General features: G+C 33.8%; 1 protein-coding gene across 5 annotated transcripts in view; it reads left to right on the top strand.

Annotated features, from left to right (window-relative positions):
* Positions 1-22,844, top strand: part of NFAT (NFAT nuclear factor) — a 37,863-nt gene that overhangs the window by 5,471 nt on the left and 9,548 nt on the right. For 2 of the 5 annotated variants that reach the window (XM_008196143.3, XM_008196142.3), the window contains exons 2-3: positions 4,859-4,909; positions 22,562-22,748. In XM_008196143.3, coding sequence (XP_008194365.2) covers positions 4,859-4,909; positions 22,562-22,748 — 238 coding nt within the window. Of the gene's footprint in view, positions 1-4,858; positions 4,910-19,567; positions 19,836-22,561; positions 22,749-22,844 lie in introns of those variants that run through there. The other 3 variants (XM_008196145.3, XM_008196144.3, XM_015980198.2) reach the window with 3 other exon arrangements.

The raw sequence follows: 22,844 nt of genomic DNA, 5'->3' as shown, positions 1-22,844 counted from the left end.
ATTGTAATTTATTTATTTTTTATCGTAAACAGGTTTTGGGTACTTTCTAATTGATTATATCAAAATGCTTTTAAACAGTTTTGTTTTTTCTTCGCTCACTACTACCATAATTAGTGTCGATATTAATTTTGGAAAAAAGTTGTCGCATATTAATTATGAAATTGAATATTATTAAATGGAATTTAACTTCTTTGATGTAATCCCTAGTAGATGACGAATATTTGACCTATTTTTAGGCTTATTAATATAAATTGATAATTAATATGGCGTTTTTTTGTATTAATGATGTTTTAATAATCAAACTGTAAAAACTGCTCTAACGATCGGAGTGCACAAGTTACATCCAGTAATGACTGTTATTTGTCATGTGAGGATAACCTCTGAGAGATTAATTCATCTCTTTGCAAAAACTTCAAGGTGTTCATCTGCAGCTTACATGCGCTTCCTTGAGCGATAATGAGTGACGCCTTTCGGCAATTACATGAAATTTTTTTGGGACAATTAAGTTAAACTAATTGCAGGCTAAAAGAAAGTAACAATTTGGTCCATTGCCCTGCAAAACAGTGTTGTAGTTTAAAAATGGTGTTGGAAAAAATTGTTTACGACTTATTGTTGTATGTGAGGTTGTTTCTTGAATTGTTTAATACTAAAAATATCTAGCAGGGTCACAGTAACCGAAAATAAATTACATACCTGAGAACTACAAGTATGTCTAAATATAGCCATATTAGCTCGAAAAATTTCGCTTGATAAATATATATTTAGAAAGTTGCGTCTCATCTATTATTATAATTTCTTACCGAATCCAAACAAGGAAGTTCCATCGGAATTAAACTATGTTTCGAAGTTTTTGAACTGCATAAGGTTCGTTAACCTTCATTATCGCTCTTCATAACATGTTTGTGTAATTGATTGAACGTTTCTTTGCATTGCGCTCGAGTTGAATTTATCGGTTTTTGTTCAAATTTCCTCGATTTTGGTGTCAGGATTATGAAAGAATTTTCTCTCGTTAAACGGCCGATCATTAGTTACACCTGGGGAGTTGCATACGAGCGGAAGTATATTTTTCGGATTGAATATGACGGAGAGATGCTTTCTCCCCTCGTGGCTATATAGCGGCTAGTCGATAACCTTTACTCTCAAAAGAAATGGTTGGGAATTGACCGATATCTCTATACACCCAATAAAACACTATTGGTCTTTAAAATAATTGTCGGGCATAAACAACAATAACATTGATTGCGTGAGTGTTTTACGATAAATATTAACATTAAGGTAATGACAAGCCAGTTTATTGTATTAGCCAATAGTTTATGCTACTAGCGAGTCAGTTTTGGAGCACCCACACGGCCGTGCTTCGGACTTTTGGACTTTCAAATAATCTTCGGCATTCCGTGCTATTTCTTACTTGCACAAATATTTGCCTCTTGATATAATTTTTCGTCTAAAACTCCAACACTGATCGACATGTTGACGCAAAGTACATTTTCTGAACTATATTCGGTCGCATGCTATTTTGGAAAATAATCCGCACCATTTTTTAATAGAGCTGATATAAGGGTACGTCGACTTGGTGTTTGTTTGGAGACCGTTTGACGTCATTGAGTGTCATGTAGGTTGCCATGGCAGAAGCTAAAATTGCACCACAAACTTTTTATTGGAAAAAGTCCGAATCCTTACGTTTATTTTATTTTTTCATGACTTAATAGAGACAAGAAAATGTGTGTGAGGGACCTTCACCCTTCGGTGACCTCCAATTTTTCTTTCATTTTCTATCGACCGTGAAAATATCATAAATTAACAATGTTTTTTCACTCATAATTGATGATAGAAGTTTGATTTTTTAATTCCGTTGAATTGACACGAACCAGTTGGTCCGACCTTCGTTGCTATTTTTGTGTAGCCACTGAAATGAAAGTATTACCATGTGTAATAATAAAATAAAAACTAGGTACGCTTCAAATCAAATTTTCTTATAAATTATTCAGATGTTTATGGCATTGTATTTACAGTGCGGTTTGTTATAATTTTATTGAAGCGCGTTTGAACTTTTAGTTTGAGCAAATTGGAAAATACTGGCGTAATAAATGTGGAAATAAGTCTTCCCTATAGATTACTTAAAGTCGTGCTTCTCCCGGATCGTGTGAGTGAAGAGAATTATCTGGAGCTAATTTCTTTGGGGATAAGGATTTTACAAAATGAAGATTTATTCGAGCCACGAACCTAATTAAAAATCGTGCAGATTTAATTATTGTAGTTGTGCAAAGACCGAACTAATAAATATTAAGATGCATTTTTTTGCTTGATTTATTAAACCTGAAAGTTGTTTACCACCTTTGCGGTTGAACAATCTCAAAAGTATTACTGTATATTAATTAAAAATAACTTGTTTTCTAATACGTGCCTTGCAAAAAATCGAAGAAAACATGTAAATTTCTGTTTTTCTCTACAAATTGTGTTCAGAGAGTTATAATTTGTACCTGCATTGACGTCATTCGAGTGGTAATTTTTTGTGGTAGGTTTTGCTTCCAATTAACATAAATGATTCCGCTGAAGTTACTTTCAAAAGTCGCTTTGGATTTGCCAAATGAGTTATGAATGAATCGACTCATTCAAAACCGAGTAATAAAAATAAAAATTAATTGTATGAAATAGTAGGGAAGTGTTTAGCATATTTGCGGTAATTATCGCGTGATGCTAATTGGTCAACTCCCGAGCTTTTAGACAAGTTATTAGCATAATTATGCTTCTACGAGGTTTATTTTTAACCAAATTTGTATTCTGCGAGGGGACACTGATGAAACCTTATTTTAGTATGTATAAGGCAACGGTTTTTATTTTAACATTTGGAATATCAATTTAGCAACAAACGCTGATAAAAGTTATACTTTTTTTAATCAGTTGGCTCGGCACGTGTTTGTAGTAGCCTTGAACGTACATTTACTGCGATTATCATGATTAGATCCTTTCGAGAGTCCTGGACCATCAATTTCAATGTCCATTTCAACTGACAAATGTCGCATGAGGTCATGCATGGGTTGCACCAAATTTTATTTAAAAACTGTAATTTCCAAAAATACAGCCACTTTAACACAAGTGACTAATTTTTTACGGTCAAGAGTACAAAACCTAGAAATGGTCGGCAATAAATGCGACTTTTTATTAGCTTTGCTGTTTTATCTCATTTATTTTTAGATGCTGTAAAGTAACTGATGATACTTAAATCTTATTATATTACCTTGACATAATCATGCGGTACTTAAATTGAAGAGTTGGAAGTACGCTCGTACTCAGATAATTATATTAGGCTATGATCGATGAAAAAAGCTGCTAATTACCCAGCAAATCCTGCAACAGATGGACGTTTTATAGCAGATTTATACTAATCCTACGAGATTCAGAGATAACTTTTATTGTGAATGTATTAGCAAAGTTTTAATCGAGTCAAATTTAAAAGTATAGTCATGTATTTTGCAAAGATATGATCTATAAGAGCTGTTGAATTTTTTATCGCTGCAGTTCAAATAGTATAATTAAACTAAGTGTAATTAAAACTTTTACAGTTTTGCAGGCTTTTTTGAGCGAAAAGCATTTTTATTGCTCCTGTTTCACCGGATAATTTATTAGCTATAACCCGGTTTCACGGGTAAACTTCAAATAAATTGCACCTTTTAAACACGAACAAATCGGCCAAAAATAGAATAAATTGAAAGTATAGAAAAGGACTTTTTACTTAATTAAGTGCCTATTTATTCGCTGCTCTTGGAGTGCCTACCTAATAGAAAAAATGACACACAGTAATACATTGCGGTAGGTATAGACATCAGATAACAAATTTTAATTAAAGCTAATGAACAAATGAGAGCGTTCGAATGGTGTTTTATAATTAACGATTAGACAACTTGAAGGAATTTAATTTGACAAGCGGTTACAGGACAGGAAGTCAATCTACTTTTATCTCATTCCGATTTACTAAGTGTATTTAATGGGCATGAAGTAATTAGCGGTTTTGCTTGCTTTTATTTGTTCCAATATTTTATCCAATAACAATATTTTACATTAAATTCCGAAAACGTTGATAAAAAATGGGAATGTATATTTACATTTTGTTTTCTGATACATAGCTGCGAGGCACACAGTAATTGCTCTATTTACGTAATTGGTCTTTAGACTTGTGGTGAAAATTTATAAAATGCGTAAAAAATGCATAAAACTCACATGAATATTTAGAGTATGACCGACCTTGCTTGGCGGATTGTCGAAACAGTTACGAGTAATCTTTTGAATTCTTGTAGAATCGTTATAAAAAGTATCTTGTTTGTTGAGTGTTAATAAAGGATCCGAGTTTGCGAGTCACTTTATGAGCGTGTTTTCTTCACGAAACTTTCAAATTTGAAATAGGCATACATTTATCAAAGAAAATCCCACGTGTAGAAATCTCTGAAATATTATTTATGCTCTGAATATGGTTGCAGTGATTTTTTCCGTAAACAAGCGTCACTGTTCCATGCAGAATGGGCCTCATTATCATAACAGTAAATAATTTTGGGGAATTTGAAGGGAGATAGAGGCCCAAGGGTTAAAGACCTAAAGGAGCGTGGCTCGTATTTTTGATACCGTCAGAGTAAACATTTGGGGAAAATAACGAACAAAACAGATAAATAAGTTTGTTGTTCAAATTAATTCAAATTCGGACAGCTAATTTGTTTGAATTATTGTACGAAGTGGGTAGGTAGTTCTAGTTTTGGTTGATTGATTGCGATCGGGAAATTTTGATTTTTTATCATTATTTTTGTTACAGGTAGTTAATAATAATTGTAAATGAATTTTTTAATAATCTTGTTAATTGTTGTTCTAGAGGGCCCAAAGAAAAATGGCAAGGCTGAAAAGGGAAACACTTCCAAATCAGGTAATTTATTCTAACGTAGTTTTGAAGTAAAATGTTTGCAATGTATATGTGATTTAAATTTTCAAGTCAATAGTACGGTAGCACGTACAGTGTGAACATTTTAATTGCTTTGTAAATATGTGCGTAAATAATTGAATGCTTGCAAGAATTTGCATCAGAAATTAAAAATTGTCGTAATAAGTTGATCACCGGTAGACATTATTTTTAAAGCTAGACATTTTGAGCACGTGAAGGTGGAATTTCGACTCTGTTAAACCTTCAGTGATAAGGCTATTTTTAAAAATGCATAAGTGGCAAGCACTGTATTTTTACATTATAATATGCGCAGGTTTCAATAACTACTTTTAAATTGTCGTTAAAAGTCGCAATTTTCAATTTGTTTCCTGAAAAACGAGAAACTGGAGAGCTTTAGGTGTTCCGCTTGAGCTTTCAAATTGTTTTGTTTCTATTTATGACTTCTTACGTACATTGCTTATTAAACAAAGTCCATTTTTAGTTCAATTGTTAATATTTATGTATGTAAATAGTAGAACGATGCCTGGCAGTGAGTCACGTACCCAAAACCGAATTACCATTTTGTCGCATCGTTTTTTAATTTATAAAACAATGTATTATATAATAATAAATCAGACGTTGCGAAAATTTGAGGCGTCCTTGTGAGCGTCGGCTCATATATCTCTTTGAAAATTTTATCATCTGCTTTTTATGGTGTTTATAAGAATAAAAATAATTTTATGGTGCATGAGTATATGAAGATATTTTCATTTCGCGGAGGCACTTGATTAGATTGAGATATATTTCAATTTAAATGCTTCTTCCGAATCCTCTTGCTTGCGGTTTTGGGTTTATAAGAAATGTATTTGTGTTAAAATTTGCATCTCCTGTTGGGACAGTCTTATGTAAGTCTCTTTGAAAAAATAAAGTGTTTTGGAGCGGAAATCGTAAAATTTGGACTTTTTCAGGAATCGGTCAATAATTTTCAGCGTTTGCGAGGTCAGTCACTGCTTTTGGGCGCATCTTGTTTGTCTGGCTCTAAGTAGTACGTTCTACTTTCGAAAACGCCCATGATATATTAGTCTTGATGGTGGATCTAACGGGCAATGGGATCAGAGGTTTATTTTTACACCAATTAGTTTGCCGGCTCTTTCACAATATCAACAGGTGTTGGATCTTTTTTATCAAGTGAATACAGAGTGAATGTCGATAATGACGCAAATTGGTAGACGGAAATGATTTCGTTAATTTTTTATCTTCATTACTGGAGAACGTGTGTATGTGTAGACTCGGCCATCCTCCGATTTAGTCTGATCCAGTTAGTTGAAATCAGAAATAGCTTAAGGATATTTGTGTACCTTTGACCGGAGATAAGTGTTGTCAAACGTAAACATTTTCTTAATAATATTAAACAAATAGACTGGGTCTCTTATCAAAGGTCGAGCCATCCTGTGATTTTCACATGGTCATCTGCGTCATACATGTGGATAAATAAGTTGGCAGACCCAGAAACGCACTTTTATAAATAACCCCTTCTGCAGCTATCGTTAATAATTTTGCCCGAATTTATTGTCGATGACACAATTTTCTCCTGTTGGTTTTGGAACTGGATTAGGAAAAACAAACAGGTTGAAGGAACTTTTCACCCTTCACAAACATGAATGATGCAATGAAAGTCGCTCCTGGGCAAACACGATACGTTATGGAACTTTCACCTATTGTATTTTTAGCTAATTAATAACAACTAAACCTAAAATTAAATCTTATCATAAATATCTTCAGTCTTGAGACCGTTATGCAAGTCGTGTTACTCGAGATCGTTGTCCAAATTTTTGTGGTTGGAAAGCGTACAATTAGTGCACTACACCATGTACTATTCACATACATAACAACTATGCATACTATTACTTAATTACTGTTCACGAATGCGCTTATGCATTTACGACATGAAAATCACTCAATTATCCTGCAGCCGATTTTTTCGTCCCTGCTACTGTTAAGTCATTAATTGCAATTGTTCGCGCTTATGTAATTCCATTTTGTGGTTGTCTGACTTTATTGTTTGTCTGGGGCTAGATAAATGCATATTTATCGGTCATTCCTACTTTTGGAGATAGTGCGAATTTGCGATCAATAATAGTATCATTGTTGGAGATTATTAAATTGTAAAGAACAATCAGTTCGGTTCATATATTTTGTCACTGCTGATTGCAACATTTTACTTGTAAAAGTTAATGAGGTGTGACCTAACATTTTTATATAGAATGGTGTTTGTAACGTGCAAGGTCACATACTACCAACATTCCTCACAGAAGGTGTTTTGTATAAAATTTTTCGTGCAATTGAACTCATCTGTCAAAACACTGATTGATAAAACTTAAGATAAATTACTGACAGAATCACCAGTTGATTAGAGGGTGGTAGAGCATTTGATCGGGTGATAACAGTGATAATTTTGTTATTCGAAAACTCAAAAAGACATTGCCAACAATGCGGACATGTGGCAGTATCTTATCTGATCTAAAATGTCAACAACAATTTAAGCCAACTTTTATTACACTTTACTTTTGTCGTTACCAACTGCCTATTTGACTTACGTGCCTCACTTCACTAAATATTGTATAAATATAAATTTGTTATTTACTTAATCTAACAATAAACTATGATAACATTTAACTTGGATTTAATTAATGTAACCTGATTTACCGCTCCGATTAACACATTTATTAGATGGCAGCTTCAATTAAGTTCTACTAGTCTATTTTTCGAGCCTTTGCGTGAGGGTTTACGTGTTTGTAAAATCCCAAGTTCAAAAATTCGGGGTAGAGCAGAATCAGAACCCAAGGATTTCTAGAATTCATTATAATGACTACACGTGCGCATGACGTAGCTTATCTCAATCAATTTTCTTGTTTACTCTTTTTTTGATATTTTATAATTATGTAACGACAGTCCAAAATGTCCGTATCTGATGGCCACCATTTTGTGAAATGCTTACACCGTCCTTGTTCAACATTCAGACTTATTTTTTCCGACACAATGTCAATGCCAATTTTTTATATCTACAGTGCGAGACTCGTGTACTGGGTCAATATACTCTTTTATAACAACGTATTTTTCGCAGCCTTTCATTTAGTCGCTTCCTGTAATTTTTATCTAGCATCGAGCAAATTTTACTAGTGCAACGTAAAAATAAACAGAGTGAAGGAAAGAAGCTGATTCATTGTTGTCTCGGCTTTGCCTCGGCTACGAAAACTGATGTTAACATCTCAATAAAAGTAGCCCAGTTTTATGGTCACACTTAACAGTTGTCCTTGTGAGCACACAAATGAGAGTGTCAGTAAATATGTTTTTAAGGTGTTTATACTAATGTTCTTTTGCCAATATTTTGCTATAAAGATCAAAAAATAAGACTGCTTGTAATAAAACTATTCCAGTTTTATGCACCTGTTAAATTTATGATTGCACATATTTTTGGTATCAATGAAATTGCTAGTAGTAAGTTTTACTAGTTTTACAACTCGACGTAATAAAAATTCGCAAAGTGGAGTGAAGCTTATCAGATCTGTTATCTGTTCTAGAATTTTTTCAAGTCGTGAGAAAAAGCAGGTGAAAAAAATTTGGTGTTTTGTAGAATCCATTCAACTTCTTTAATCTGCTTACGTCTGCTTGCGATAAAAAATTTAATTGGGACATTGGATAATAATTGTTGCACGTTTGTTGCAGTGATAAAGTTATCGTCTTTTCAAAACAAGTTGATTTATAGTAATTTCCTCCAATTTGAGAGTTTGAAAAAACGTCTTAGGGATTATCTAGGATCAAATGAGTACCAAGTCACCCTGTATATGTCCAGTATGATTCATAATTGTATCAGCATTATCGTGTTATCGTTATCTCGAGGAATTAACTTTGGAGTCATAAAATTATCTTGAGCGGTGGTTTGTTACTATGGGGTTGTTTTGACGGTGAAAGATTAAAGGCTTTGCGTATCACATGAAACAGATTTTTCAATGATTACGACAAGAATCCTTGAGGATTTTTTGCTTGAGGTAGCAAAATTTTCACAGTGGTCAGGTCGTAAGCACTTGTGTGCGTTGTGGGTATGATTTGATCTGTTACTTGCGGTTTGCATTAATTATTCATGTAAGTAATAATTATCCGAAACCCTATTTAAACCAGCACTTAATTACAATATGTTTTAATTTTTGCTGCTGTTGAATTTAAAACTTATCAAATTATAATTGTATAAACCTTGTTTTTATGGTAATTATGGATAATAATATTTACGGGTCAGAGGAAATTCCTCATATTAAGTTAAGGAAAAAAATTGTTTCAAAATATTTTTTCGTTTCATCTGATATGCACGTGAAAAAAATACACGTGTAATATGGTCATTACACTCGCTGTTTTGTCTGGAATGCCTTCATGTAATTTTAATACGATAATAATTACTTTTGCATTTACTAATTGGAGTGTGATAAGTTTTGCATTTACCTACTATTCAATATGGAGATAACGAAAACGAAAGTTATTTGTACAATGTCGATGCTCGCAACGTCACTATTATGTAAATACAGACCAAAAATATCGATGATGAAAAAGCGCGCAAAAATTGAAAATATTTAAGACAGGTAATAGATCCATAAATATTAAAAATAACTCCTCCGTTTTAAAATTGACGGACAGCCAAAAAAATGAATAGTTTGTACTTTGCCCAAATAAAAAATAGCCCGAACAAATCGGCATTGTAGTCCTCGCAGAGCGCTGATCGCAAAACGAAGTTTTTATGTAGGAGGTTAGCGTGTTTGCCTGAACCAATTCCGGTATTAAAGCTCGACTTTATTATGTAATACGTGTTTAATTTATGGACGTGTACAATGCTAATATGCTCGACTTGTCGTAGATTTGTCTCTTGTCTTGCAAATTTATGGAAGTGTAGGTGGCAAAACGCTACACCATAGCGTGACAAAAGACACATGCTGATTAACTAATTGCAAATTATTTCAACTAATCATTTTAGCCATGTGGGAAGGTGCAGCAGCAAAGCAAAATATTTTACAGTGAGAAACGTAAAAGTGTTCCAAAGATTAACGGAAAAGTAAGTGATTTTTATGACAGCCAATAAATTTTCGGCTTAGCGACATTTATTGAAATAATGGTGAATGTAAACGGGCTTTGCAATTTTACAACATTACTTTCTAATGCAAAAAAATTAAACTGAATTTTTATGCATAAAATTTTAATATTTTTTGTTTACAGCTTGAGCTGAGATAAACAGTACCAATAAATTCCAACTTTATTTTGTCATGAACAAGAATTAGACGATTGTTAATTTTAATAAATAATTTATTGCCTTATTATTTGTTTAAAATTTGAATACGAGATTTGGGTCGTTTTTTTTTAAATAACTACGATTTGGTTGCACACCAGAGGTCCGAATCCGTTAGAAAATTTGTCATAGCTCGTTTTACCCAATCAGTTTCTTTTATTATTAATACAATATTTCTAACGGTAACGATTTAAGGAAGTGATGATTCTGATGGCAGTTTAAGGACTTGGGAATTAGGAGTATTGGTTGTTAAATTTTGGAAAAATTGCTTAATTATCAGCGCCTGGGGCCCGGTGCCACCTAGGAGCCCATTTAAAGTTAATTAGGCCCAGAAAGACAATAAATAGCGCCTGTAATGAAGGCAATCATGTTGGAGTCAATCAAAAATCGATCATTCGGATGCGTGTCCAAATTACAGCACTATTATTCAAATTTGAAGCTCGTGTGGATTCGATAGCCGCGTAAACAAGTAGTTTCAGCGATCACAAAGTGAATTCGTGATTGCCTCGTGGCTTTCGACCATAGGTAGACATGGAACGAATTCGAGATACAAGGCTTTACCTGTTCGCCGGAGCCGGGTTTTTGACCGTTAGGTGAACTTGCTCCGGTGCATAAACAAACTAGGAAAAAAGCAAATTTGTTGGCATTTATCTATCGGTCCTGAAACACCTGTCGAAGGGTGAAAATCGGGTCTCGTTTCCAGTTTACGCATTTCATTTGCATGGAAATTGTTTATGAAATTATGCAAACTCGGTGACCCATGGATAACTCCTAATGTTACATTAAATCGCTAGTCTTTAGTCTAGACTTATGGGCAAGGTCGCGCCGCCAAATACGTCATGCAATTTCGAATTTAGTCCATTGTGTGGTAAGTGCAAGTTTTAGGGCAGGAAGTGGGTAAACTAATTTTTATAATAAATTTACCCATATATTTTATTGTGTTTACACAAGTTTTGTGTATTTTAGGCGTAAACAAAAAACGTTATTTTTTGCAAAATTTTATTACTTTCATAAAAACGTTTGAAAATCAAAACACTTTAAGATTTCTGTCATTACTTCATAAATAATACTTTTAAATAGCATCCGAGTATTAATAGTGTTTGCATTCCTTTTAGTTTAGATCAAAAATTTTGCTTAGATGATTCGACTACAACAGAATGAACCTCGCGAAACTCAGGTTTCAAATCCAGCCAGCGATTAATATTAATTATGGAGAAAGCAAAGTTAAAAATACGTCAAACAGAATGTAATTTTGTCGGCTACAATCTAAAAATAGTTTAACATTGCTTACAATGTTACAACTTTCTATCAAATTAAGCAACGACTTGGTATTCATCCATTGACTGGCTTAGAAGATCAGCCACGTGTTTCCCTACCTCATTAATTTATTTTTTATTGATTTTAGCTTCAATGAAACTGAATGATGTCAATCGAAATTCGAAATAGAAGACCTTACTATATTTATAAAATAAACAAAAACAAAGTACGAGAAATTTCCGGTTCCAAGTAAAGAGGAAAAAATTGTTCCAATTGATTATTTTTCTTTGAAATAAAACCCCTAAAGTAATTAACAAAATTTCGGTGTGTTTGAGCTTTATTGCTTAATTAACGTTTAGTCACTTACTCAGCGCAACCTTGGTGTTTTTGGTCTGAATGAGTTCTTTCTAAATACGTTACGCCTGAATTTGTGAAAAATGTGACTGATTTGTCAGCTTCTCAAAGGAATTTATTTACACATTTATTTTATGTCTAAAATAAAACTTTCATTTCGTTTATTGAATGTTGTTGAAAGACACGAAATTCTTTTCAAGTTTCACAATTAGAACCGATCGAACTTTGGCCATACACCTTGGCTAGACACAGCACGAGTCATTAGTTAGCTGTGCCAGGTTTTGACGTTTTAAGGGGTCAAGACATTTGAATTCTATGCTGCATATGCAAATGTGATATTGAAATTTTTGATTAAGATTGAAAAGCATTTTTTCCAAATTTTATTGGTGTACGTGATTTCTTGTTCTTATATAATTTTGTTTACTTCCGTCTACAAACAAACGTTTTTATAAAAGCAAGTCAAGGTTACACTATTATGACGTGAATTTGGCGAGTTAGAAAAATTACACGCGCTAAAATAGAACAGAGATAACCTGCTGAGCTGTGAAGCCAACATGAAATAAATTATTCGTTTGCTGGCTAAGCTTACTGATAGTCGTTGCCATCGTCGAAATCCATCTTTGTAGAAAATTTAAAAGTCAAACTCAGAAATTTTTCAAGACGAATTAAATAAACTTTGTGGTTTGGAGAGCTTTCGATGTTTATTAGCTGTCAAGCTCTGGGACTGCTTTAGATGTAAAGTTATTAATAATTCTGGGAAGAGGCGTTAAACAGAAGATCTGTTTTCGATTAACCCATCGAATTGAGAAATACCTATCCATAAATTCTCAAGTCTAGAACAGTCTTCCTTCGAGTGAATATTCAGCTCTTTTTTTTCCTGATACCTTAATTGATAATTAAGTTTTTGATTCACTCGTTTGAAAGACTGAATTAACGTCATTGGGATATTGGAAGGCCGGGCTTGTATTTTGATATTTTAATCTTTGGAACAGGTTTTGTGACTAAACTCTCACGTCCACCAGACAATAACATTTTGTAAATTAGTTTCGCACGCAGTTGTAGTAAAATTAAAATTTATTAGTTTTTTTGGCTCCCGATCATATTTTTACATTTTTGCGTAAAAATACTCTGTAAAAACGTGCTTTCTTCCATTGCCAATTATTTTGTGACTTTAACCGGTTTATTATTATCCGTGCTTTCGGACTGGTTAGATCCGGATTTTGTTTCGAATGAAATAACAGTGTTTTGCTCTGAGGAGCACAGTTGTGTAATTTTCGAAAATGCACGGGTCACAATTAATTAATACTCATATTGCGTTAGGCTGATTAAAAATTGGTTACATTTTCCCAACCGTTCCACCAATTAATTGAGTAGTAACCTTTAAGTTTACAACGAATTAACAGCACATTTAACGCTTGTCCAATTGTATTAACGTGTGTTAATAGCAAGTTGATTTCATTTCCATAACGTAATTGTTGTTAATTGACGGTAAATCAAAATGTTTTTAACTCCTGTCGCTATTGACTGGCTCCAGCGATTGTTAAGTTTGTGACGTCCAAAAATTAAAAATAATTATTTTTATTGTGTATTACAATAATCATTAAACACACTTGTCTAAGAACAATGGCATTTTTTATTTAACTATTTACCTGATCCTCGCCTACTAGCGTCAAATATAATTACACCTGGTAGAGGTCGGGAGATTATTTAAAACATAATCGATAAAGGGGGGCGTAAATCATTAGTCCGTCCATGCACAATAATTATTCCATCCATTTCCTAATTAACTTTATTTCCTGAAACAATGTCATGGCGTTAGTAGTACATAAAATTAAATCCAATACTTCGTTGCAACTTTCATTAAATGTATCACCAGGTCGAAAAAATATTTCCCGTCACACAAGCTTTATTGCCCACTCTCGAATTGCACAGCGCGGTGGCAATTTGTTAATTTCTTAAAATTAACACTTTCCAGGGTCAAACAAATAACCAATTTGTTTGCAAATATGATCTAATTGCTGACACATGTCACTCTAATTATCAGCTTTAAAAATTAACAAATACATATTGTTCAAAATTTTAATTACACACATGATCAGCTCCGTTTCACACTTCAAAGCTTCAACCTGAAACTTTGCTCCCATTTTTATTTCTTTCCGTTGTCCTTAATACTCTCCCAGTATAAATCTTCTTTAGGGAAAATCAAATGGTGTGTGCTAAATCTCTTTTGTGATTCATTTGTATTGAATAAACCACATGTAAATCTGGCAACAATATGTTTGCGAATTTAATAATATTTTATTGTACGTATTTATTGTAAAGGGTATTTCGATGAACAGTGTAGGAGGATAAAATTAATTTGCCTCGTTTTACAAAGCTCAAAAGGGAATTTCCAACAAATACTTTTTTTCAAATCAACAAACAGTTATAAATTTTCGTTTTCTCATTTCTAAATATTGAAAAAAAAAACATAAATACGGCCTTTCCGTAAGTGTAGAATTATTTGCGTTTTCCCTAAAAATCCTTGTTTTTCTTTTAACGATCTCTTTACTTTTATGGAAATTAAAATAAAATAAAATGTTTCCCCCAATATTCCAGTTGCAGAAAAAATGTGGTGGACATTCACCGTCTTGAAACAAATAAATCAAATGTTGGTTTCGAGTGGTTTAAATTTAATAATCGCAGTTTTAATTAGCTCTAATTTAGTGTAATTAAATTCTAAAAATATTCGCATCAATTGTCCTTATGTAACTTGTACTTTCACGCGTCTGACATTTGTGTTTTTATTAGGAAGTGCAATTATTTATCAGATATTCTTGTGCTATAGTCGTCAATTGACGATCGATGATATTAATTCAGATTACTTTCACTTGACACGAAGATTGAGTACGTATCTGCGAGCGTTTCTAACTTAATTATAAGTGTGGATTTGAAACAAACAAAATAATAATAACGTATAGGTTGGGCAATGAAACGTCCCTTCGAACGACCACAAATTCTAATCGAATCGATTAAACGGAAGCCAGGAACTTATATTTATTTACATGATCGTTGTTTACAACATGTCTAGAGCATTATCTCTGCGACATGCAAGGGACGACTCAATCCAAAGTTCATTTTCGGTCTGTTGAACCTGCGGATTATCTGTAATGGTTTAGTTGCCTGTGTACCTCTCATCTCATGACATTTCGCTGCTATTGCAATGACCACATTTAATGTCCTATTATTAGGATGGGAACGACTGTTACGAAATGGGATTAGATGAGACGCAAGTGATGCGTCCTCATTCCTCCTTCTGGAGGTCTAGAGGAAAGGCCACCAAGGATTTTGAGGTTTTCCCATATGCGTAAACCGACTAGCCTTCGCGAAATAAAAACGTGGAGACAGAATGCTCGCCCGAACCCCTTAAAAAAGGCTGTAAATTTTATTATCCTGTTGATTATTATGGGAATATAAACATTTCTGTGTTTGATTAGAGAACACAAGACCTATAAATTTCGCTGTGTGATGAAAGTGCGCTCATATAGCCCTACAGTAACATAAAAAGAGAGAAAGTGAATACTGACAATCATGGGCAATCTCCATAATTGTGGGTTACGATTTATCCAGTCTGCATAATTTCATTAGACTGTTATTCAGTTTGCACCTGCGACAGTATTACTTTAATTGCAAGCAATCACCGCTAATTCAATTTTAAACAAACACTTGTTAGTGGTCGCCGTCTAAATTCGGTTGACGAGCTAAATATAACGGAATGACACCCAAAGAGAGGATTGATTTTTGATATGGCCGTTGTATCTCAATAAAGTTGGTTGTAATGGTGAATTAACAAATTGCCGTCTTTATTGGTGTCAATTATTGTTATTTAAATAAATTATTCACCGGATAACAATTGGTATAAAGTGCAGTAGTGTTAAATTGCTGCGTATGCTTCTAGAATTTCCCGTTCGGCGAGATTTCTTCCGTTTCAGGATTCCGTAAAACTTGAACTTTGCGGAAAATTCGGGGGAAGGTTCACGTTTCCTGTTTTCGGCCGAAAACAAGCCAAGTTCATCGATTTTACCAAAAACTTACTCATCGTATGTCAAATGTCAGGATTATGTTTACCACAAATTTGGCTCTTTTACAATTGAAATGTTTGACGTCATTAAATTCCATTCTAGTCTTTCTAGTCTCGGAATGGGCCAGAGCGAGTATCGTCCTTGTTTATAGTGCTACACCTGTAAAAAAGTGTTTACTACGGTGAAATTTTAACCAGATATAACCGGTTCGCTCCTTCAAACGTGGAATTAATTATAATCGTATTATAATATTAATTATTCCGCCGAATCTTAACTGGAATCTCGCGGATATAAATAGAACCTAGACATTCCGATGTGATAAAAAATTGTTATAATTTTAACAGAAATCCTTGCTTCCGGATATTTGGGCGTCCATCGGAATGGGCGTTTTAATTAATCAAGGCTACAAGCCTTATTAATTAAAGATCAGCTATCTTTTGGTCGCCAGGTGGCGGATGGGCATTTTTGGCACGCCGTTGTTTACGGGAAAACGCCTTTCATTTGAATTTTTATCAAATAAATTCGATGGAAGCTGCTTTTGCAACAAGTAGAAAATGTTAGGAGGTGATAGTGGACGTCCATATATTATAACGGCCCCTGCAATAAATTATGCACCTTTTCTCTTAACCCGAACGCAGAATTCACACCTCTCCTCTTGAAATCAGTATCTTTATTACCGAGACACTCGTTAATAACGATTTTTTTGTCTCTTTGAAAGTTAACAGGTTTACAAGTTGCAAAATAAGACCGTAAACGCTTTTATATAAATTGTTTGTTCATGCGTGAAAACAAACATTAACAGACGGCCTTAAACTTAAGCTTTATTTGAAAAAAAGTGTGGTCACTTGTAATCGTCCTGTGGTTGCGAAAAAAATTTTACTTGGCGTTTCCTGCTCAGATTTGCCCACAATTAAATAAAGTAAAATTATTGTGCAAACGCCTTGACCGACACGACCTTGCTGCAATTAATAAAAGTAATTGCAAGTAAGTATTTTGGTTACAGTTGTAAAAGTACTTTCTTCTTGTTTACTTCGGAAAAATTTGCGTACCAGTCGTAATAAATTATTAAATCAACAAGGAACAGCAGAGCGAATTTCAAGTTTTTTTCGTCACCCTTGCGGCGAATTATGATTTCGAACCATCTAAATTATAAATATTCAAATGAGAGCGAAACAATTATCTCGCTGTATTTAAACTTCTGGTTTGTGCAAAAACCGAAGTTGCCACGAATTCGCCGCTGCGGAGCATAAAATGGCGGCCCGACCCGATCACGTTGCTCAACAGTAAATTAATAACACATTATTTTGTAAGAAGAAGACACAATCATTGAAACAATTAAAGACGTATTTGTGAAATCGCCTCCAATCAGGAAAAACCGAGAGCCATTATTTAGGTGCAATTAGTAATTTCGAACAAAACAACGCAATCGAGGACTGGTCTTCTCGATTTTGAAAAAAAAAAAATCAGATTGAAGTTGACCTCCGTCTGCATTTCTTTATCGTGTAAACACGAAATTTGCGTCAATGCAAGAGCTTTGCCCTAATAAACTTATTCAAAATGCCAAGTAGTTTTCCAAATAATTTTATATATTAAATCGCGTATTAGGAATTCGTTCTGCAAGTCATAACGAAAGCTGTGTAGGTTTCAACAAACCGGTCTTAAGGATTGTTTTGGTCTCGGTATCGTCCTGATTTGACATTCTTTGTCCTCTTATCTCCAGAAAGTGACGAACAAAGAAATAGTTCGTCTTCGACGCTCTATAATTATAAATTTAATCAAGAAGCCAGACAATGCAAATAGTGTTGTTATTGAAGGCAATGAACGACAAGTGTAAACACTTGTTTAGCATCACCTCCTGATTCAAGAGCCAATCACGTACTGCGAATAATTATTGCAAGTTTCATTTGCATTCTGATACATTTAAATTCAAGGAGCTGCGACGTTACATAAATTCGGATTTGAACGATTCTTTTATTACCAATGTTTGCTTGGGTTACAACTGTGTCGCTTTAATTACATCACAATACACTGTTTAATAAAAGCTTAAAGGATAAATGTACGAGAAGCACAAACTTCCTAGACACGTGTTTGAAAGAACTTTTTGTTAACCGCAACTTGCCTGCGTAGAAAAACTCGATTTGTGAAGTTTGCACCTTGATTAATCAATCGTTTAATCTCAAAAAAGTGATACATTCATTTAAAATACTCCGGTGGTTATTTCAAATATCTCTCGGCACTGCATTTATTTAACTTTGCCATTAAATGAGTTTACGTTGCTTGAATTTATTTAAATGTTGTGTATAGGAAACGGGCGATAGAAACCAGCTGGATTTATTTTACCCAACACTCGGTATATTATCTCATTAATTACGCAATAGATAGGGCTTTATCTCTATGATTTTTCAGATAATATTGACTGGGCAGAGGGTATCTCTTTAATGGAACCGCTTCTAATTTTTATTACTGATAATACAGTACAATAATTAGGAGTTGACTTTTTAAATCTTTGTTCACTAGCCCACTATTATGGTACTAATTTTGACCTATAAATAGGCGGAGATTATTCATTATAAAAATAAATATTAATACAACGTTCATTTTTTATTATCCTCGCCGCCGCGACAGACAAATTTATAATAACAACAACCATAAGCATGTTGAAATTCGGTTGATCACAATCTGTTTTAGTGACCTGCATTTTTTTTTCAAGAGCGAGCTTTGGGCATGATATTTGCGCGATAACCTAACAACATTTATCATTAAATAGCTACTTTTATACCTGTTCGACTGAACCGCTCTTTTAATAATTCATCGGTTGGAAATAGTGATTTTCTTCTATTGCATTGTGGAATTAGTGATAGGGAGGTAATTACGTCCCGAAATAATACTTTTGGGACAAACAAGTCATTAGTCGGTTCTAATTTTTGTGTTTTGAAAGTATTTTGAATAATTCAGACGGAAAAGCGAGTTAATGTGGTAGGAAACTGTAGAGATTTCAACAAGTGGTTGCGTTCGAGGTTTACTAGAAAATTAAATGTCGGTTCTATTGATTTAGTATTATAAAATCGTTTGAGGAAAGCTCTTCGTTAAAATTTCGCTTTGTTGGTAAAGTTATACGATATTTTCCTAAGGAGCAACAAGATCGTAATTAAATATTTATTGGGTAACCTTTTATGACCTTCGTCAGTTAATATTCATAAATGATAATAAACGTCGTGTTGTTATAGTCACAAATTCGTGACGTAACACGGTCTTAACCTTATTATTTTGAAATTGGATTAAGTGCGGTTTGATGTATGAGAGATAAAGTCGGCACAGCTAACGTACAAGTTAATTTGGCTTAAGCGCAAGTGAAAATACAGCGCAGCCCCGACTTAAGTCAGAACGTCCGAAGTTCTAGTGATGAATGATGACGTCTTAAATTGTTTTCTTGTGACGGTTATTAGTGTAGGAGGGAGTCGAAATAAGATCAGTCCCATTGGCTGTTGTAAAACTTCCCACTTCTTTTTTAAATAAAAACATAAAAATTTTGTTGGTACATGGGACGTCCGATTCGAAAATTAGATATAATCCGAAAATTTTGAGCGGGAAATGAATTTGTATTGGTTTGTGTGTGCGCAAGCGTAACATTCGCACTTGATTTCAGCAGAGTCCGTTCAAAACTCTCGTTCAGTTCACGAGAATCTGCTAAGTGGATTGGTGCAACTATACTTAGTTTATCAGTGTTTGCATTATCAATTTTTTTCGAAAGCAATGATTGTCAAAAAGTTGAGGAACCAAGTTTAGTGCTTTTAAGTGATTTTATTCAAATTTTTTCGTTGATTTAAATTTAACGTGAGTTTCATTTTAAATCTAGTCTACTGTGATCTCTGTAGTATTTGACTGTGATATTTTTATTTGATTTTGTTAGTAAAAATAACTGTGATATAAGGTGAGAATACTGCGCTTTAAGTTTGTGTGTTTGTTCTACTCGCATCCGAATATTTCTGCACTAACTATACACCTACCGGCTAATTTTTAGAATTATATTTATTTTGTTTGTTTGTAGAGAGATTCTTTTATAACCCTATTATTAAAATATTTGCCTGGTTGTGAGCCAAAAGAAATAAATTTAGACCAATAGTCTTCCCTCTTAAAGAGCGCTTTTTATATGTTTACTTCCATTTTTCAAAATTAGTAACAAGGACTCGTTAAGGTGATCAAGTTTTCTTCGACACTCATTAATTAAAACACACTTTGTTTCTCTCACAACAGCTAAGGTTACGCAGTGCACGTGCATTTAACACTAACTGATGGTTAACTTGTCGTTAATTTAACTCTTGCATTGATAACTAGATCGGACACAGTTCTTGGCCACTTGTATCAAAACCTTTTTATTCCTCGTTATAAAATCGATGTAGCACATTATAAATAAAGCTGTTTACTGAAATGTCTATATTCATTATCTAAAATCTACAGTTAAATGATTCCCTATCTAACTTTGACACCATTATAATGTGAACTTTAGTTTCGGACTAAATATTTGATGAGGTGAATAAACTAAGACTTTACCAAACTTACTTGGCCAAATTAGTATTTAATGTGGAAATTGACTCATTTTGCAGTAATTTGAGGGATAACGACATTACTATATTCATAACGTTAACAAATGAAAATACAATTGAGCTAATCGGTCGAAACCTTGACTATGTAGTGCAATGAAGAGACAGCCTTTTTAAAAATCATTATGTGTGTTTGTTTATTCGAGAATTGTAGACAGGTTTAACAAACAGTGTACACAACAATGTCCTAATCGATAAACTTTATTTATTAACCAAAGAAATCAAATTTACTTTTTCGGAACCTTGTTCAGTCCAATTTTCCTTGGCGTTCATAATAAATGAGAGTAAGTGAAGTTCAATAGCGTTTCAATAAGACTGATTTGATTTAAGGCGAACTTGCGCCCTGAAGAAGTTACTCACAATTGTAATGTACCCATTATAAATATCCCTTTAACGTTATAATTATCATTATCATTAGTAAACATCTTTCATTATCATTAGCAAACGTCTTAAATTTAATTTGTATCATCTACATCCGGCATGTTCAACTTTGTACCTAATTACTTTACTATCTCGAGTCCACTTTTATTTGTACATTCTTCCGCTTATCGCCTTTCATCCCTCTATATATAAGAAATCATTTTTATGTTATAGGGCAGTCAGAATAAGTTAGTTGTTACTGTACGACCTAATGTCAATTCCAAATTCCAAATTTTAATAAATTATAGTAGTAGTTAGAAGTAAAGTGCTGGAGTTTCTCTTTCCCATCACCGGACCATCACACAATCTGTTTGGTGGCACGTGACTCAGAACAAATATTTAGGAGAACAACAAATTTTTGAAAAATCTTTGCTCCTTATCTCAAAAATGTTTGACTCATCACACGTAAAATTTATTTTTTACCAAAGATTTCCTACAAACATGTACGGGGAAACACGATATCTTACGATTTGACCCTTGTACATGTTTGTAAACAGAATTTTTGTGTTTTCCCGTCCCGTGATGCACTAAAATGTAACGCACATTACGCTTAACGCACTGTTTGTTTTGGTTAGCTGCATCACCTGTAATTACCTGGGGAAACGAATTTTTATCACTCCATGTCGTTAAAAAGGCATAAAACTATTTTTTAACCAACAACTCGATCATATCACGAGGCTTATCATTGCGTACTAGTTTTAGTCAGTTTTTGGGTAGTTGAGATTCTAGTTTATCAAGTGGCTACAAACAACTAATTTCGGAGGTGAAAATTAATTAACAAATGAGAAAACAAATCACAATGGATAAAGTAATCCAAATATGTTTGGAATACGAACGATAATCGACAATTGAGTTCAAACTATGCAAAATATGTTATCTGTGAAGAGTCAATTTCTGTGTAAATAGCTGGTTAGAAAGTAGTCCTGGAAGTGACCAAATTAAAACTTCATTACTTAAGTCTGCAGACATTGCTTGATGCGTCAAGAATTAAAACGCATCACATGAGCAAGGTTGAATTCTGTGACGTGGCACAGCCATAATAATCGTATAATTAATTTTATTAGGTGGAACATTTTAAACAAATGCTTTATCTGTCTGCACATACCTTTACTATAAGTCGATGTTTGTGTAATATAAATCGATTAATTGGCCAAGCATCATAATCTTTACAATTAAACAAAGTTCTTTAATCAAGTGAAGCGTTAGTCGGGTCACTAATTACGAAGAATTAGAGATTAAAATTAAGCCTGATGCTAATAAATGTCCTTGACGTAAGCATTAACATAATGAGGAATATTGTTTTGTTTTTTTTCGCCAAGTTGCATATTTAGATGCCTGTGGCTTTATCAATCATATTAGGATTCTCTCGCTAATTGTCCTTTATTTCCTTTATCGAATGTTGGTTTAATTCGTTAGCACCGTAGTTGAAAAATTATCGCATTGGTTATAAGTTAAAACACGCATGTACGAAGAATTCTTCAATAAATCGATGATTTTCGTTTTCGTAAAAAGTCTGCCCACATTTAAGCCCTCAGTAAACAAAATTATGCTCGTCGTTATCTGGCGTTTGTCTAAGTGTGTTGACTTAATTTTAAAAAATAATAGGGGGTTTAAAAGTGACCTTATTATGTTCCAGGCAATTTAAAAATGACTTTATGCACAATTCCAACGGTCGGCGTGCGATCCCAGGTTCGCGAAAGACGTCCTGGACGGCCCCCGAGTGGAAAACGTCTTGCCATGGTCAGAGATATGCCAGCGAAAGTGAGATCGGCGTTCAGACGCAGTCTGGACCCATGTGATAATTCCAACGACAGCGGCTTAGGGTGAGTAAAATCAGCCCCGATTTTACGATCGCGAAAAATTATAGAAATTATGATTAGGCGATAAAATCTTATCGCGAAATATAGCCAATATAGCGC

This window comes from Tribolium castaneum, chromosome 5 (genome assembly GCF_031307605.1).
Source record: "Tribolium castaneum strain GA2 chromosome 5, icTriCast1.1, whole genome shotgun sequence".
In the NCBI taxonomy this organism is placed as follows: domain Eukaryota; kingdom Metazoa; phylum Arthropoda; class Insecta; order Coleoptera; family Tenebrionidae; genus Tribolium; species Tribolium castaneum.
This window is presented reverse-complemented; position numbering and strand designations above follow the sequence as displayed.